Consider the following 19,243-nt stretch of genomic DNA (forward strand, 5'->3'; position numbering starts at 1 on the left):
CTCCATCTCTTTCCTTAGTCTTAATATTCTTTCTGCCCCTTCTTTTACAATGTTCCCTGAGACTTGATATAGCTGTCTGATTATTTTCTTCTATTTACGCCCGAGCATTGGACTGCTATGTCACAGTAACAGTCACTTATTTTCAGCAGCTTAACAGGTTATGAGTCTCTGCAGTAACAGTTGCCCACCGCAAGAGATAAGAAGTTTCCCTCCATAACCGAGGCTGACAGCAGTTATAATCAATGGACATTTAGAAGCAATATGAGAAACTGGCTCCCTGCATCTTACAGGCTCTAGGGCAGCACCTATTTCCATTCCATCAACCACATCTGGCTGCTGAAATGACCCAGAGTTGAGATTACCCCCACCATCCCCAGCATACGTGCTCGTGGGAGATGTAAACAGCTGACACTGGAGGGATAACTGCTCACCCCTAGGACAAGCTTAGTCTTTTCCATACATGCCTCTCTGTCATCTATTCCTCCACTCAGCTCAGGCTTAAAAACTTTTCAGAGGCCCAAAAAAGGACTGAATTTGGTATCTTGTTATTTATTTATTTTTTTCTCAAAAATCTGTGTCTTGACAAAAATCTTGCCATTTGATTTTGAGTGATCTGGATTGGTCCCATTGCCTGTTCAACTCCCCCCCATACCCCATTGCTTAATGAAAGCTTTGGCACATTATGCCTACATGCCAATCTATACCAGTCATGTCTGTTAAAGCCTCTTCTACTTTATAAAGGTCATGTCCCACAACAGGGCTTTAGCAGAGCCACTAAAGCCAGTTCCTCATTCCCTGCTGAATTACTTTTCTTAAATCTCTAGTGAACACAGTTCCTGTCCAGCCATAACTTGGTTATCACTGGCTAAACAGGACTTTGTTGGACATCCAATACCAACATCTTCTTGTCCAGTTCCCTTTGTCTTTTCTTTATTATCTTCCAATTCCTGATATTTGAGGGATTTTAGCCAGTAATAACCAAGTACCCTCATGGCTTGTATGGGAGCAAGTCCACTAGGGACAGATTTCTCTTGACTATGTGGCCTTTATGGCAAGGAGCGTGGGTGATTATATGACTCCTTCACATTACTCAGCTTGATCCTGTCTGCCTCTGTTATCACACAACCTCGTGAGCATGGCTGTGAGGGACTTCTTCATTTCTTGTTTAAAATTCTTTCCCAACTTAAACAGTTCAGAGGCAAAGTATTTCCTGACTATTATAGCTTTCTTTACTGGGCCATTCGCAAGACCCTGATTTGCACATGGAATCAAGGATTGTCCCTCTCTCAGGTTAGACCCAAGAGGTATCTTCTACCTCTCTTCACATCACTTTCTCCTTGCTGTGTGATTTTTTTCCTCAGGAAAGGCTCTTGGGCTGTCTTTCCCTTGTGTCCTGCAAGAAATGGCAAGCCAACACCTCCATATAATCCTCCATGTTTTCCGCTTTTCCTGATCATGCTGAGGGAGCATCCACATGCCTTATTTTATTTTATTTTTAGCACTGTTTCCTCCCTTTTACAGATGAATTCTATCTGGGATTACAATATATTTTCTTGTCCATCAGCCATTTGGGAGACATTCCCATACTAGGAGATACACTACCCCTTACCACATAGATCATCCTCAAGAACACTCTACCCTCAGACAGTTCAGCCTCATTCGTCTTTCTTATCACCCACAGCACAGGCCATTCAATGACCATTATAGCAAGGAGGCATTCCAGTGCCTACCACGTGGGGTAAGGTACCCATAATGGGGTTGTCCCCATGGAGACTCCACCCTGCAGACTCAGTTCCATGTCTTGTCATCTACAGCAGGGGCCACATAGCCTGTAACTGGTTTTGTGGATCCTGTTCAGGTGCCAACCGTGGATACTTGAGACATGTGGCACTACTGATGGGGTATTGATGACAGACCAAAGGGATAATTCCATTGAGGTCTACTCAAGCCCAAATCTTATTGGGTTTACCAGAAGTGAGCACTTTATGGCAGGATGCATGAGCCAGGCAGCTGCATCACTGAGGGGCCCAGCCCTGTGTGAATGATGACTCACCAAGGTGACATCAGTGCAGCTCCCTGTTTAAGTTGTAAGCAGCTGTCCCACAGAAGAGACCCTTCTCTCACAGCATTTGCTCACTGCTTGCAGAATCTTTAGGAACCCATAAGGGCCTTGTGAATCATAATGATCTTGATATTTGTGAAGACTGTAGGTCACTTAATATCTTGTAGCATGTCTCTTATTGTGATCTTGCTGATTTTCCTCATGGTTTGATTAAAGTTATGCACTTCTTAGCAGAAATACCACAGAAATGATGTTGTTTCCTTCCCAGTGCATCATATTGGGGTCACCTTACAACCACGTGTCCCATTACTGGTGATGTTGACTTTGATCACTAGTTATGATGACACTTGCCAGTTTTATCTACAAAAAAGTTATTATTGCCTTTATGTATATTTTGTGGGACATTCTTGGGCAGGCGTGCCCTGGAGAGTTGTGATTGACATAGCCTTTTTCTTTTGTCTTCAGAGTCTAACACCCGCAGGGCAGTGAACAGAGGCTACGTCACCAGTTTACTCAGGCTGCATCAGGACTGGCACAGCCACGACACGACCAACAGTTACTTGCAGATCCGCAGGGGGCTCCTGCTCTGCCTCAGGCACATTGTCACCCTCCGATCTGGCAGGGAGGCTTTCCTGGTGGCCCAGGGCATGGAGACCCTGTTCACCATTGCACAGGTAGACAGCATGGGGTTTTCCTTTGCAGTTGGATGGCATCTGGGGTATTCTGTAAGGCTCAAGCTCAGGAATGTTCTTGAACAGAGCTGGGAAACCTCCCTCATGGTTCTTGTTTCAATATGACAGGTGTTCTGGATTCCAGTCTTCATTCATGCATATGTTCCTTCATTCACTTACTCAATGTGTATTTATTGTGTGCACACTACTAGAGGTATGACATGTATCGTGACGCAGAGTGTAGACTCCAGACTAGCACGTAGGTTTAGTACCCAGTTAGAGTGTCTACAGCTATGGACCTAAAAAGTTCATGTGCTCATAAGAGAGTGTTTGCCGAAGTCTAATCGCCTTTCACAGTGAGCAATCATCAAACTAATTTGTACTGGGGCTCCATGGTGACTGAAACAGACAAAATTCCAAATCTTATGGAGCATACAGCTTTACAGGATAAATATATTTGAGTAGCAAACATCCAGTGTGAAAGATCTTTCACACTGATCCATGAGAACAATAAAACATAAATCTAACCATTTGTGGGTGAGATCTTAACTGAGACCTAAGCTACTAGACAGCTGGTCATATCATGTTTAAGGGGAAAAGTATCCCAGGTAAAGTGAATATAACCTGTCTGGGCTGGGAGTTATGTACACTAGGTAGAGTAGATATGGGGTTACCTGGGTTCTAATCTGAACAACCCACTTCATAGTTGCACTTGACTAGGCTTGCTATAAACACCCTGCCAACTGGTGACATAAGGATCCTGGATATCCATCATCATCTGCTCAATTTTTCTGTGTCATGTTCCCTGTCTCCTAGCTATCAGTCTATTTATTGTGACTCTCTGGACACACCCCACATCCCCTCCCTCTCTTCATTAGTCTCTCTTTTATTGTGATGTCATAATTTTTCCCTCCTATTAAGAGGGTCCTGTGAAGGTAGTACCAGGCACGTGATGTCATGGATATTGAGATCAATTTCTGTCTGAATGATTGTACTGTAAGCAGTCCTAACCTTCCTTTGACTTCTACATTCTTTCTGCCACCTCTTTCACAATGGACTCTGAATCTTGGAAAATATATTAGAGATATTTCAGTGTGGAATACTCCTCTGTCACTTCTTATAAGTACTATGGGGACTTTTGGCTTATTCCAGTGGTCACTGCCATTTGAAAAGAGAAGCTTCTCTAACCAAAAGTGAGACTACCATTAATATATGGGTATAAACATTAGGTAAGGACATAAGGGCAGTTTGGTGAGCATAATATAAGCATTTAGCCAGACAAGAGCAGGCATTACAGTCCTAAGGCTCATGATCTCCCATGCCATAGGCTTCTGATTAGGTTTTCAGTACCAGGCATTTATTCCCTCCCATGGAGTAGGCCTTCAGTCCAATTAGAGAGCAGTTGGTTACCCCCATAACAGACATGACACTATTGTACCCGTTTTGGTTGGCCAAAATTAAGGCTTGCAGTGTCCACTGTTTTCACTGATAATTACTTCTGTCTCCCATAGGCCTGCATGCAGTGCAGCTCTTCCCAGCTTTCCTTCTAGCGCAGGCATGTGGAGTCTTCAGCAATAGGATCTTATCATCTATTTCTGGTGGGAAAGAAAAGCCTTCTGCCTTATACTCTTTTTTGTTATTTATGTTTATTTATTTATTTGAGAGTGACAGACAGAGAGCAAAGGAAGGAGAGAGAAAAAGAGAGAGAAAGAATAGGTGCGCAAGGGCCTCCAGCCACTACAAACAAACTCCAGATGCATGAGCCACCTTGAGCATCTGGCTTATGTGGGTCCCTGGGAATTGAGCCTTGAACCAGGGCCCTTAGGCTTCACAGGTAAGTGCTTAACCACTAAGCAATCATTCCAGCCCCTATCTTATACTCTTAATAGCTATGATGTTCTTATACTCTTGAACTCATGTTGTTCTTCTCATGTACATGTAGTCAAGTAGCCATGGACTGAACTCTGTGAGATCAAATCATGATTGGGCATTCTTAAAAGCCTCTCCTACCCATCATTTTCCTCATTGACAATTTCATAACAAGCCCTTATTCATGGGGATCCTCTTTGCCCAACAGGATTGACTGGTTATGACTGATGATCTGTGAAAAGATGGATTGAATTTACCAGTAATGTTACCTACTGGGAATTGGGAGAGACATAGCCTAGGGATAACTTACTATTCACTCAGCAGATGTCTTGTGAGTGCAGCCCTGTGAAAGGTTATACGAGGTTATAAGAAAGAGGGGCAAAAGTACACCCTCCTCCTGGAAACTTACTGTCCTATAGGGAAAAGTTTATTAGGAGGATGACAGTGAAGGACAGTGCAGGCTGAGAGTGAGATGTGAGAGTGGAATTGGCAGAACTGCAGAGATCTATGCCTAGTCTTGGCTGATCAGAAGAAGTTTCAAAAAGGAAGTTCTATTGAAGTTAGGCCAGGAGAATACCTTTTCTTTTGTGCACTCTTCAAGGAAGCAAGAGGTGTCCTTTTAGCAAAAATGGAGAGAAGTAGTTTATATCCAGAGGGACAGCTAAGACTTTTTTGGAAAGTCAATCAGAATGAAAGACCAGGGTGAGGATGACTCAGAAGGTCTCAAATGAAGGTCATTGCTATGTAAGACTCCCTAAATTGGCACTACACTATGTCTGCTTGGACCTCAGTGCTTATCCACCTGTTTTAAAAGAAATAGTGGAAAGACCAGAACGAAACTGGCTGCACGAGGCGGGGGTAAGAACATGACTTTTTACCTGAGACTGAAATAAAAAGAGAAAATCAAGCAGGTCTGGAGATAAGAGGTTAAGGGAGAGAAAAAATAACATCTTTAAAAACCTTCTGGTAAGAGGATGGGGTGGATGTGGATCAGGCTGGAGAAACAGAGAAGACAGCACTGCAACTGCCTGTGGATAAGGAGTGAAGATATGAAAAGAAAATGGAGTCAGAGAGAGACAGAGGGGACATCCTTAACAGGTGCATAAAAGAGAAGAGAATAGGAACTAGTGGAACAATGAAAACGATCCCATAGGTTTCCTGGTCCTGACAAAAACTTAGCATTTTTATGAAATTTGAATCAGGAGAGTGACCTGACGTATAACTTGCATAAAATTCACCCTCCTAACTGTTCTTAGGTGTATGGTTTGGAGTTGTTAAGTTCCCTGTTGTGTGAACAGCACCACCATTCATCTATCTTCAGAATGCTTTCAGTCTTGCAAAACTGAAGCTCTTTTGTTACTAAACTGACCTATGCTCTTAAAGGACCTTCTTGGGGCAGACATTATCAGAAGGCATAAGGTGAGGAGGGAGATTTGAGGGCAAGGGTAGGAGTTAGGCTGTGTGTTTTGTAAGTTGGGAGATACCAATGGCATTAGCTAGTTAGAAATACAACTGAAAACCCAAGACTTCTGATGCTTAGTTGGGATTATTTGCCACAAAAATGCCTCACTTGGTTATTGCTGGCATTATTACTAGGATTCTGCCCAGAGTAACAGTGGATCTTGTGAAGCTCATTATTCCTTCTAACACCATAGTCCTGCTTAGTACCTGGTCCCTTATCACCAAGGACATGGCAACAAATGAATCTATTACCTTGGCAACAAGGGTAATAAATATTTTCCCCATAATATAAGCAGACGCCAAATATAGCATTATTCTTAATACCTTAGTCTCTGTAGGATTTAATGTCCCTTTTATGTGTCTGATTCAGAGCAAAGGCGGATAAAACTTTCAGGGTCCATGAGCTTGGTTCTACAGTCCCTTCATTTATCCCTTTCACTTAGACCATCTCACACAATAACAAACATGCTCATGTATATCAGTGTCAGTGACAGTGCTGATGGCAATCACACATGGAATTTAATTCTCAAACATTGGTGTTTTAACTGAGTCTCTGGATTGGATATACCTGCATCTGCTATATCTTGCTTCTTTCTCTTCCATACTCCATATTCTCTTTCTCTAAGACTAATGATCACTTGAGGCTGTTTGGCCAGAAAGTGAATGAAATAGCCTCAACTAATTCATTTTCTCCTGGCAATATTTCCCATTGTGTGCTCAGAGACACTTGTTTGGTAGATACCATTTGAGGCCACCACCGGGAAAATGGTACTCTTGATTGCATTAAGACGCTTCTGTTTGAAAGTTAGCTAAGTTATATTTTGGAGTATTTTATTATTTTATTTTTATGACGATTGGGAATTAACCTCAGCCTTATTCATGCTAGGGAAGCATTCTAACACTGAGTTCTTACAGCTTCAGCCCCCATGGATAAATTTGTATTGAGATTTTCTTTTTAACTCACATTCGTGTGGAAGCTACTTGTCCTGTGGGCCTGGACATGTCACAGTGTGGCAGCACCACAGGCCTTCCCCTGCCCTGTAGTGGATAAACTGTACCCATCATATCTGCTTTTATGACTTCATGGCCTCAAACCTTGCTGTACCCATTAGAAGTCTCAAACTGGAGGCTCACTCTGGGCAAAATTTCTATACCAAGCACAATGCACAAAACATTTACTGAGATACTGGAGAAAATGGTATGTATTTTTCCAGAGTTACTGAACTGTACCCAACTCTCTGTCTCAATTTAGTAAACTTGTTCTTACATTTTTCACAGTGTCTAAAAAGAAGAGTCTTGTCATGTTCCATCAGTATCACAATGTTACATCTGCAAACCCAATTTTTCTTTGCTTTGGGCAGGTACCAGGAGGGATCAATGCTATGGTCTTTGAGACAAGCATGCTGCTTAATTTAGGCATGTGGGATTCACTTAGTCTTTTCTTCTGATTTTATGTTTTTATCTTTTTCCATTTGTGCTTTTCTCTTCAGACAATAGCTGAAAGAAAAAGTTAAAACTTCCATCAACTCAGTTATTCATTTCGTAACTTAGGTAATAATCCGCAATGATTATGAAATGGATGACTGGAGGCATCCCTCCATTTTGCTCAGTTATCCTGGATAGGGGGTCTTCTCTTGGTTGTAGATTCACCTAAAATAATTTCAAGTCTATTATCAGACTAAATTCATTCCAATGCCATATGAGCAGTGGAAGAAAAATAAAAAGGCAGATTCTACATTAGATGAAATTCCACATTAGAATGTTAAAACTAGGCATTCTACATTAAGGCTGTTTGGTGTCCACTTGGGCTGTATGGAATTCATGACCTGATATAGTGTTCCAGCAAGGGGTCTGCTCAGTGTCTCTTGCGATCTTCCCTCTGCACAGAACTGCCTGGACGACAAGAGCATGGAGCCTGTCACGTCTGCCTTGCTTCAGATCCTCAGGCAGTGTTACCCGGAGAGTCCGCTTCCCCTGGTCACAGTCAGCAGTGCCTATGTCTTTCCAGTCCCTGGTTGCTCCAGCTCTGAACCTCCATGTACTCTGACTGAAGGTATAGTAAGCAGACTATACTAGATGCTTCTAAGATGAAATTTTGCAACATGTCAAGGAATGGGGATGAGACTTACGTAGACACTTACTGATTAGGGTTGGCATATTTTAAAGCACATATGAGGTAAGGAAAAATTTTCTAAAAACTTCTTGACTTCACAATCAGTGAATCAGATGTTTTGCAGGTCAAATATGATCTTTGAATAAGCTGATTAGAGACACCCGGTGAAGAAGCACAAAGCTCTCTTATTCTGCTCTTAATTATCAACTGTTGTACTTTGCTTCATAGTTATTGAATGAATGTACCATTAATTAAGAAAAAAAAAAGTCTTTCCAAAAAATCTGTATTCAAGTCTCTTTACTGTACTGACTGGTGGTAGAATTAGTTTGCCCTAGGGAGAATATTGGAATAGAACTCTTGCTATTTAAAATCCCCATATTCCTCCTATCAGAATATATGAACATATCATCATTCAACTTCTAGGAAGATCTTACAGTCAAAAGGTTCTAATGCTCTTTAATCTTGCCTGACTTCTCACCGTGGAATAACTTTTCTACAGTTGCAATGTGAAACATGACACTGGTGGCTTCAAGAAGTACTTTCATTGAAAAAGTAGCACTTAAGGCAACATCTAACTTATAATGGATTCTACCTGTATGTGCTCTCTAAACTTGGGTAAATATCAGATGCACCAATATCTCTTAACCGAATGGGAGAAAAATTGAAATGTTATTTGCATGTTCTTTTATTCTGGAATCATTTTGTATTCTTCGTGGGACAACAATTTAAATGTTCCCATCTAGACCATCCTATATGCTCTTGTGCACAGAACTTATACATACTGGTAAGCACTGGAGAGTGTTGGGAGTCCTCTTCTTGCCTAACAATGGGGCTCTTATTTGCAAGCCACTGTGTGATGAGAGTCTAGATATCATTGAGACACATCATTAATTTTCCCTCCTTTTTCTTGCCCAGAGGATTTGGAAGATGATGGTGATGAAGAAGTGGACCAAGACACAGATTCCAAAGATGTGAGAGAGGAAGTAGGTACATCAGCTTCTGCTTGTACAGTCTATCGCAGTAAGCAAAACAATATATGACTTCCTGTGCTTGCCAAAGCTTGGTACTTACGTTAGCACTGCCATTCCAATGATAGTGATGCCTAAAAATGACAGCTAAAATTTTTGATTTCTTATTTTCATTTTCATTTTGGTGGGTCTAGTACATTTTCTCATTGTAAAGTCAGGCCTATTGATTATTAAGTCTCTAGTATTCTATCAAGATGAGACTTACATAGACACTGCTTAGCACTGGCATATTTTTTTAAGCACATATGAGTTAAGGAAAGATTTTCTAGACAATTTTAAAGTCAATTGTCTTATCTGCCCATTCTGCACTCCCATTTGCTTCTGTGTGAATTGTTGTTCTTGAGTTGTAAACTGTGCAAATTGGTCAACAAAGAAGTGAGGCATCTTGTTCCCAGTCCCACAATAGCTTATGTTATGAAAGAGAGGTTAGCAAACTTTCTATATCATAATTCTTTGTTCTGACTATTTAAATAACCATTATTACAAAGGAATAAATAGAAGCCACCACTACATGAATGAATGGGTGGGGCTGTACTCCAATAAAGCAGAAAAGAGTGCATACCTTAATGACTGCTTCTCTGTGATGGGGATTCTGTACACCAGCCTAGTTTACATATTGAATGGATGCTTCTTGTCTGAAGGAGACTTTCCGGTGCATTGTAATGTATGGAGTGGTGTCCTTCACCTCTTCACCACCAATATATCTGCCCCATTGTCCTTCAAATCTGAGCCAAAAATGTCCCCAGGAAATGCCAAGTCACTTCTAGTTGATAGCCCTCTCCTCAAAAACTATAGTTCATATGTGCACTGGAATTTTCTTCCCATTTCTCCTGTTTACTCTATTTGGATTTGGATGTATTCCTTTTTTAAAATGTTTTATTTATATTTACTTATTTGAGAGAGAGAGAGAGAGAGAATGAGAATGGGTGCGCCAAGGCCTCCAGCCACTGCAAACAAACTCCAGATGCATGTTCCCCCATGTGCATCTGAGTTATGTGAGTCCTAGGGAATCAAACCTGGGTCTTTTGACTTTGCCGGCAAGCACCTTAACTGCTAAACCATCTCTCCAGCCCATTTGGATGGATTTTTTAAGTAATAGTTCCTTAATTTTGCTATCTGCAGAAGAAGATCCAGAAGTAGATTCTACCTTTTATAAAATTCTTAGGGATGGAATCCAAATTTAAAAACTATGCCTCCCCCCTCACTTGTTCCTTCCTTGCTTTCCCCCCTCCTTCCTTCTTTCCCTCCCTCCTTTTCCCTCTCTTTTCACGTCTTCCTACCTAGGGATCCTTTTGAGTTTTCTATCAAGATAATCACTCTCCTTGCTGATGGTAGTGATGGACATTTAGAATGTATATCTCAGCCACATTTCTGGGCTCAGAGTGCTATCCACAGCCTGGTCTTCTCAGAGTTTTGTTGATAAATAGAATAATTTCTGAAGTCATCAGTAGCAAATTGGTTCTTTGCTGTGGCTTGGTGGCGCAGACCTATGGAGTACGTGCAGAATCATTTGAATAATTCTGAGCTACTGCAGTCATTCATCAATGACATCTTCTACTCCCCTTTTGCTTGGTCTTTGATAACTGAGTGTCTGATGCACTGTCAGTTGCCTCTTGTATCTGGTGCAGAGGGACATGGCATATGACAGTGCCTGACTTCACACAGCTAGCTCTGGACAGAGGGATTTCTGATATTCTCCTCAGCCTCTACTCTGCAGAGGATGGTGAGGTAGGATAGAGTGGAAACTAAGCAAGTAAAACATCCAGCTGGGAAAGAAGCACAGGATAAATTGTCAAGTCTCTGGAAACTATGCATCAAAGAATATAGCCTAGTAGATGATGAGCAGTGGGTACAAGCCTGAATCGTAGAGCTATGGGGAAGTACCAGAATCAGGATTTACTCAGAAAGTGTGGGGGAACTGGCCTTCCGGCATCTAGCTATTCCTCGACCTGCCAGCCTCTGTAACCTGAGCTGGGAACAAGGAGCCAGGCTGGTTGCTTTTCTCCTCACAAATTTGACCCAGCCAGGACTTTAGCCTGTGGCATATTCACTTGAAATCTCAGTTAACAAATGGAAACATCTCAACAAAAAATAATTAAAGGGAAATCTTACCTGTAAAGAATCTTGGGAGTTGACAATTGGGTGTTTTTATTTTATTAGAAACTGTCAAAATAGGCAAAGAGAAACTCACAACAAATAGGGGATAGATACTGGCTTTGTGTTTTCTTCATGGACAGAGACATTGGATTTGGACAAACTGCAGAAGAGGACATACACAGAGTGCACTCTGGTTTTCTCTTCCACGCCTCCTTTCTTTTAATTGTTTTCCTTTATTTCTTGGGCATGGCCTTTATGCAACATGCAGTTCTTGAGGACAGTGATATGATACAGAAGTAAATGAGAAGTCATTTTGATTGTCAAAATTTTATAGCCTAGTGACCTTGGGCTTGTCCTTATTAAAGTTGAAATCAGCACCTTCTCATCTGAGGAAGCAACTCTAAGGGAGGATAGATTGTACTTAAATTAATGAGCAGGAGTCAGAAAACACTGTAGATTAGAGGGCTATCAACATCCTTATTGCTAGGACACCCTACTAGATTCATCCCTAAATGAGGGTAAATATTACTTATAAGAAATACATGAATTAAATTGTCAAAACTGGAAAGCAATAATAATATGTAAAAATAGTTTGAACTAAGTGCAAAAATTAAACTTATCACAAATCAAAAAGAATTGTAAGAGGTGATGAGAATGCAGTGGGGTTCCTGGAGATTTGGAAACCAGGTTCCACACTTTTTGAAGAGCATAAACTGCCTCTGCCATAGTTATTCCACTTTGATGTTATACTAAGGAATCAGCCATGAAAAATACATAAATGAATGTGATGCCTCTGTTCTAATAAAACCTATGTAGAAAGATAACTAAACAAGCTATATTTTTTAAAGATGAGGTATTCTATTTTTATTTATTTATTTGACAGAGAAAGAAGAGAGAGAGAGAGAATGTGCATGTCAGGGCCTCCAGCCACTGAAAATGAACTCCAGACGTGTGTGCCCCCTTGTGCATCTGGCTAATGTGGGTCCTGGGGAACTAAACCTGACTCCTTGGGCTTATTAAGCAAACGCCTTAACTGCTAAGCCATCCCTCCTGTCATGGGCTGTATTTTTCTAACATCTGCTTTAAGGCTGAGTTGCTCACATGGCCACATGTGGAATGTACTTGGCTATACTTCATTTTTTTGCACAGTGTTTCTCACTCCGTACACACAATATAGAGCACAGAATTATCACTGGTAAAGACATTCTTTCCAGGAAGGACATTCTGAGCATTCGATTCTCATTGGGACAACCCTGGCCCATGGCTAGAGGGGAACATGACTGGATAAAACAAGAGTGATGGCTATAAAACATGAGCTTACAGTGCAGTGTGCCTGAAAATATCGTTAAGTTAAACTCGTGTGATTTACTTTTCTTTTAATTTGAAGTTTGGAAGAAAAATTCATAGGATGGATGGAACATTTCAATTTCTTTTTCCCCCTGGTTCAGTAATGTGAGCATTTATATTCCACATTTATTTGACTTAGGACTGGGCTGCCAGGTTTTCCTTAACGAACCAAATATGTTTCTAAAGCAAGTGGTAGATATTTCTCTCCTACTTTATTAATGAAACTTGATCTAGGATAAAGAAGGACATTGAGTATGGACCATTTGGTCTTGGGTGTGTTTTCTCTGTAAGACACACAAGTATTCAGAGGAGAGTCACCATTACCTTTGAACTATTAAAGGATAATGATCTAGAAGAAAAATGAGTTGGGCAATTTAACCCGATGTAGAGAAGACTGGTAGCATTTGGTAAACTTTTAACTGTCACAATGAGACAAAGGTACAGTGGGACAATAGACTGTGTCCGGGAACTATAAGGATCAATACCATTTTTCTTCTCTCTCTTCCTAAATCACATCTTCTACAACTTTCTTACACTCTGTGTTCTAGCCACCTTTATTGTAAAAGCAAATTCTGACTACTCCTGCAAGAATTCTTTTCTTTATATACTAGCTTATTTATTTATTTATTTATTTTGGTTCTCTGAGTCTCTGTTATGCCACTCAGTCCAGATTGTTTCCCTTCCTCCAGTCTCAGTCACAATTACATTACCCTCTTTCATCATTTCCAAGACATTTATTACTGTTGGAAATGACTTTACTATTTCTTTATCTTATTATTGTATCTTATTTATGTTACTGGAAGACTGGTTCCCCAGAAGCATGGACAGTTGTCAGTTCCAATGTCACTGTATTACTTGTAGTAGATATGTATTCAATGTTTGTGCAGAGAGTAAAGGGCCTAAACTGTGAAGTAGATAGGTGAATATGGATGAGAATGGCAGTGATTTTGATGCTGGTTAGAAGTGAGATGAAGAATTTTTAATTGCAGGTTTTATTATTTACACACTTAATTTTATATGGTATTTCTGGTAAGGGCTGATAAAAAATACTGATAAAAACTTTATATCATTATTTTTAGATTAAAAATACAATGTAGTGTATTAGATTCTATAGTTGCTAGGCTGGTGTTACAACTTGAGGGCAAGGAACATGTCCTAAGATTGTAAAGGAGCACACATGTATTTTTTTCATGATGCCTGGAAGGGTGGATTTCATGAATCTAACCTGTTCTTTAACTATTACATTATAGGATGATGACTTGGAAACTGATGTTGACAAGCTGAGTTCCGAACCTGGTCTTGACCGACCTGAGGGGGAGCTGATACAATATGAGGCGATGTGTCATGAGCTCTCTGATAGCTTTGAGGTAGGGCACAGGACAGTGTTGTACTCCTTGGCGATGTGTGCTGGGTTCTTTGTAGAATTTGGGAGGCCAAACATATTGTTCATCATCACTAATCTGCTTTTTGGATCCTTCTGAGAGCAAAGCAAAAATTTAAGCGAGATTCTGTGGTAGACAGTTCCAAAGTCAGTGAGATAAACTTCCAAATCATTCACAGTTATGGAGGAAGGGATATTTATTGATGCTTACAGATGCAGGGGAAATTCCATAATGGCAGAAGTTAACCACCTCTTACAGAATCAAGGAGAGAGAGAACACACACCACCAGCAGCAAGCAGAAACTCCAGGCTGAATTGTAGCACTTTGCACATTTTTAGACTGGAATTCCAAATCCACCCCCGCACTTTAGGGCTGGACCCTAGGATCCACCTATAGTGTCACCTTCTCTCACCAGGTGGCTACAAATCTAAATTACAAACTTTAATACAATTCTGAACATATTGGGGCCCATCCACTCAAACTACCACAGATAAAAATCTAGTATGCATACAAGAGTGTTATAATCTTAGGGTTTAACCATAGGATAGTATTAGCATGAAAGTAAACGTCAGTGCCTATGGACTGGTGAGCATCATGGTGCCCTAAGGCTATATACTAAAAAAGTAGAGTTTCTGGATGATTTAATTGTACTATACTGAAGTGGGAAGATGGATTGCTAAAGGTAGCCATCCTCACTCTAGCTTTCTGTAGCAGTAAAGGCAAAATGGGTCATTTAGACTTGGTGATGTTCATCCAGCACCTAGCTGCTGCTGCTGCTGTGTTGCTGACATTACAGTGTCAGACCTGCCTTTTGATCTCTTTTATTTTCTTATGGCTCTTAACAAATTATGAGCATGGCCACATCAAACGGTTATAGAAAGGCCTATATAGAAAGGAGTTGATATATCCCATTTCATTCTAGAAGGCAGAAGATGATCAATAGTCAAAGTTTCAGGGAAGGAAATTTTAGGTCAGTGTAAAGAAGAAATTTTTTTTAAAAAATAAGAATTGTCTTTAAATCAAAGGCACTGCCTGGGGGCACAGCAAAAACCTTTACTGTGAGCTCAGTGAATTCCCAGTAAATGAAATATTCAACTAGAATGGAACTTAGTGGAGATTTGCAGAAGGTGTTTATATACTTAATATACAGACCCACCCAAGTTCCCTTCCAATCATGATTTTGTATGATTCTGTCATTTATTTGACTCTTAAAGGTTAGTTTTTCTTTGGTTGACCTTGGAGAAACTTCTCCAATTCACAGTGTTTACCCTTACGTCTTGGCTCAGAGAACAAGCACCAGGATCAAAGTGTATTCTCTAGATGGAAGGAAACACTGACATAGACTTTTTTTTTCCCCCCTACTTTAAACCTGAAGGAACTGGCATCCAAATTTGGAGATGTTCTGAACTTTGAAGATACTCAGCATGCTAATCACTGCCACATTCCAAGTGCTGCCTCCCCACCACAGCATTGCTTCAATACAGACCAAAGCTGGAGGCAAGAAAAAGAAGACGTAGTCCAGACTTCCATTCTAAACATGGTGAAGGCAGGGAAAGCCACCATGCACCTATATTCCAAAAACAGACCTATAATGAAGTTATGCCAAAGTGTACAGCAAAATGGTTTGGGGACAGATTCTCCTGGTACCTTTGATACTAAGGCTTTCCTGGAAGAGGATGCTTGGAACATAGAAGAAATTTCTTGCCCAAGTATAAATGTCTTCTTTTCCAACTCCTGTAAGCCAAGAGAAACTGATGAAAGAATATCAAAGCTTCTACATACGCATCCCAGACATATTCCTTTCCATGATCCCTGTCTTTATATGGCTAAAACTAGAAAAACCAGATCTGTTGTAGACTTCAAAATGATGGCATTTCCTGATCTCTGGGGACACTGTCCACCTCCCACTGCCCACTCTATGCTGGATCGCAAATGGGGGATCCAGAGGTGAGGGTACTTCTGATTTATAACCTATATTTTCTCTTATTTAATATTTTTATAGGTGAAATAGTTTTTGTTTTTTGCATGTAGCCTGTCATCTGTAGGGAAATAAGCATTGGTCCAGAGCATCATAAAATACTTTGGGAAACTCTTACCAAACATAAGTCCTATTTCTAAAGTAGGACAATTAAGTACCAGATGTTAATTAGTGACAGACATATGTTTCCTTTGAAGATTCTGAGATACGCCCTTGCCTCATCTCCATTGTAGACCATGACATCTAGTGTCTGCAAATGTTGGATTCTTCCCCAAAAGTAAGGCCTTCAGAAAAGAAAACATGGACTGATTATTTGGGATCTCTTACCTTGTTTATGACAAAGTGGTATTTTATTTCTTTCTAACAGAGAGGAGGTAGTGAATTTTTATTCAAAAAATCTCATATTATACAGGGCAGAAACCCTGGGTGACAAGTTATTCCCAGAATGTAGGAAAGACAGCACCGTTTTTGGCTTAGAATAGTGATATTAAAATGAAATTGAATAAAGGGAAGAAAATATTATTTCCTTGGAGAAAAATGGGTATGCACATACTAAGTCAATGAATGCTTCAAAACCTTATTGATGTCCTTGATAAGTTGTTCTTTTGATTGTAGGTCCCGAGAATGATTTTGACCTGTGTTTGCCTGACCTCTCTGACCTTATTCCTGGAACATTGTCTGAAAATCACCCTTCTTGCTGTTCTGGCCCTATCTTAGCCCTGACAAGGACCTTTTCCCTTTCATGCTAGGTTTCATGTCTATCTCATTGCCATCAGCCTCCCACCTATATATATGAAATAGAATATAAATGTAAGGGGGAATTGAAAGACCTCCTTAGCTTCTTCCTTCCATCTTATTCAAATTTCCTGATATTATCCTGATATATTTTTTCTTAAACAAAAGACTGACTTCAGCCTTCTTGAAGCACACAGAGTCCAAGGAATACAACTGTAGAAATGCCCAGAATCAATACAAAGTACAAAGGCTCAATTAGAGCCTCCAAGCTTCAATGATCCAGCTAGTAGTTCTAACATCTTCTCCAGAACTGTCTCAATACAAAGGAACCTCATATTCATACATACAGAAAATTCTACCAAAAATTCTCATAACAAAATCCTTCAAGATAAAAATGCCTTAATGCTAATCTATCATTGTTGCTTTCTCTAAAAGTAGAGAAGTGTAGTTTGTAACTTTGAACACAAGATTGGAACATTGTTAAACTTCTTTTTCTGTATTTCTCTGATGACTCCTAAGACCCTTCCCTATATAATGAGAAGGGTAAAGTATAGGGCCAACACTCACAGTGTTTCCAATTTTCCTTTCTAGGATCAAGATACTAGAGGATATCAGGAGATTCATCCAGCCAAGTGATATTGTAAATAAAGTCGTCTTCAGTTTAGATGAGCCTTGGTAGGTGGTCTTGGACATACACAGAATGGGAGGCAAGGGGATTTCTCATAATAGCATGAGGGTAGGAGTGTTTCCTGTTTGCAATCTAGTCATGCTTCTATAAATAGCAAGGTGACTTAAGAGATAAGACAAATCTTATCTTTGAGAAATGTAAAAATGCATTCAAGCATAGCATTCAGACATGCTCACATACTCTCTGTTTTATTATAGGCCTTCTCAAGACAGTGATTTCAATTGCTTAAGATTCTCCTCTACATTTGAATCAGGAAACCTTCGTAAAGCCATCCAAGTGCGTGAGTAAGTAAGGACAGCTACCGGGGTGGCTTCTGGCAGCACAGGAGAGCAGATAGTGACCGTTTCTCCCCATTCTTATTGACCTCACATTGCTGGCTTGATATCAGTCATGGAGAGCATCTTCATACCATGGAAACTGGTAAACATTCCAATGAATCTTTTCTTCTCTGAGAGTCCTTGGTTAATCATTTATCCACATTTCTTGAGGGAACTCATTGGCTGATGCCATAGTAGGTTGAATTATTCATTGGATGCATAAATATACCTTGTATTCCAAATAATGGCTCCATATTTTGATATGAGAGCCCTTTGTCCTGGATTCTTATCTTTTCCTTGATGGCGAGACTGGATCTAGAGACATGGAAGAGTACATGCCTGATAATGGACAGTTGGCTTGTGTTTGGATATGGTTCTGATTTGTTTCCCAGCTCCAGCTATGGGTTCTGTATCACTGAGGGGATCAGTTAGTCATATCAAGAGCAGTTGGTTCTGAGCATGGCTGTTTGCCACTACTGGACTAAGGAGAGAGCCACCCCATCGTACCTCAAAAAAAGCCCCGGCTGAAACTAAGAAAAATTGGTGAAACAAGCAAGGATGCTGTCTTGCTGGTGAACCGGATACCAGCACAAGGGGGAAGGAGATCAACACAGAGAAAATTCAACTCTTACCAAATCAGAGATCCAGAGCCCCAGAGGCCCCCAACACCTCATCACTGAAGCGGACCAAAAATGAACCCAACTTGGCTCAGGGAAATTTTGCGGAAGAGGGGCTGGAAAGAATGTCAGAGCCACATGTTAGGTCATGATATGCAGAGACATTTATCTTACCCATAACTGTGGGCTAACTCCACAATGCATGACCCATTTACATCAACAAGGAGGGGCCAAGGGGAGGGGTAGGTCACGAATGAACCTAATAACAGTACCAAACTGACTGTATTTGCCGAATACAAAACTAATTAATAAAAAAATATTAAAAAGAGTCCATGACATTCATTCCGAATTCCTGTTCCTTTCTACAGCTTGTTCTCTTGCAGTGCAGTGTTTAGTGGTGACAAACTTGGGCTCTCATGCCTTCATTATAGGAAATTCAGTGCTATGCCTTTCTCACAAAAGCTGCCAACAAGCCTTAGTAATAGAAGCTTATTCCCCAGAGAAGGAAAGACTAATGATACAGAAAACAAAATGGGAAGGTGGTGATTCTTTTTCAGTGGCAGTGAAACCATCCTTTTACTGGTCTCATGAAGTTACATATAACTCTTCCTACCATACCACAGTGGGCTGTATATCCCATATACCAAAAGTTAAGATATATATAATCCTTCTTCTTTGGGTGAACTTCTGACAATCACCATGCACAGTTAATGGTGTAGTGGCCACAGATATTGGAACCAGATTACCAGAGCAACTTCCATCTCTTTCCAACAGATTTTGAGTAAGTTGCTTGGCTAACACCATGCTTTTGTTTTCTTACCTGCAAATTGAGAGCAATAATAGCACCTATTTTATAGTGGTTATTTTTAATATTATTT

General features: G+C 40.4%; 1 protein-coding gene across 1 annotated transcript in view; it reads left to right on the forward strand.

Annotated features, from left to right (window-relative positions):
• The window catches only part of Agbl1 (AGBL carboxypeptidase 1), a 763,032-nt gene that overhangs the window by 104,408 nt on the left and 639,381 nt on the right, over positions 1-19,243 (forward strand). The window contains exons 7-13 of the mRNA XM_012948687.2: positions 2,528-2,736; positions 7,951-8,116; positions 9,092-9,159; positions 13,899-14,015; positions 15,406-15,977; positions 17,335-17,418; positions 17,629-17,715. Of these exons, the coding sequence (XP_012804141.2) occupies positions 2,528-2,736; positions 7,951-8,116; positions 9,092-9,159; positions 13,899-14,015; positions 15,406-15,977; positions 17,335-17,418; positions 17,629-17,715 (1,303 nt within the window). The remainder of the gene's footprint in view (positions 1-2,527; positions 2,737-7,950; positions 8,117-9,091; positions 9,160-13,898; positions 14,016-15,405; positions 15,978-17,334; positions 17,419-17,628; positions 17,716-19,243) is intronic.

The sequence above is a fragment of the Jaculus jaculus genome, chromosome 3, assembly GCF_020740685.1.
Source record: "Jaculus jaculus isolate mJacJac1 chromosome 3, mJacJac1.mat.Y.cur, whole genome shotgun sequence".
Taxonomy (NCBI): Eukaryota; Metazoa; Chordata; class Mammalia; order Rodentia; family Dipodidae; genus Jaculus; species Jaculus jaculus.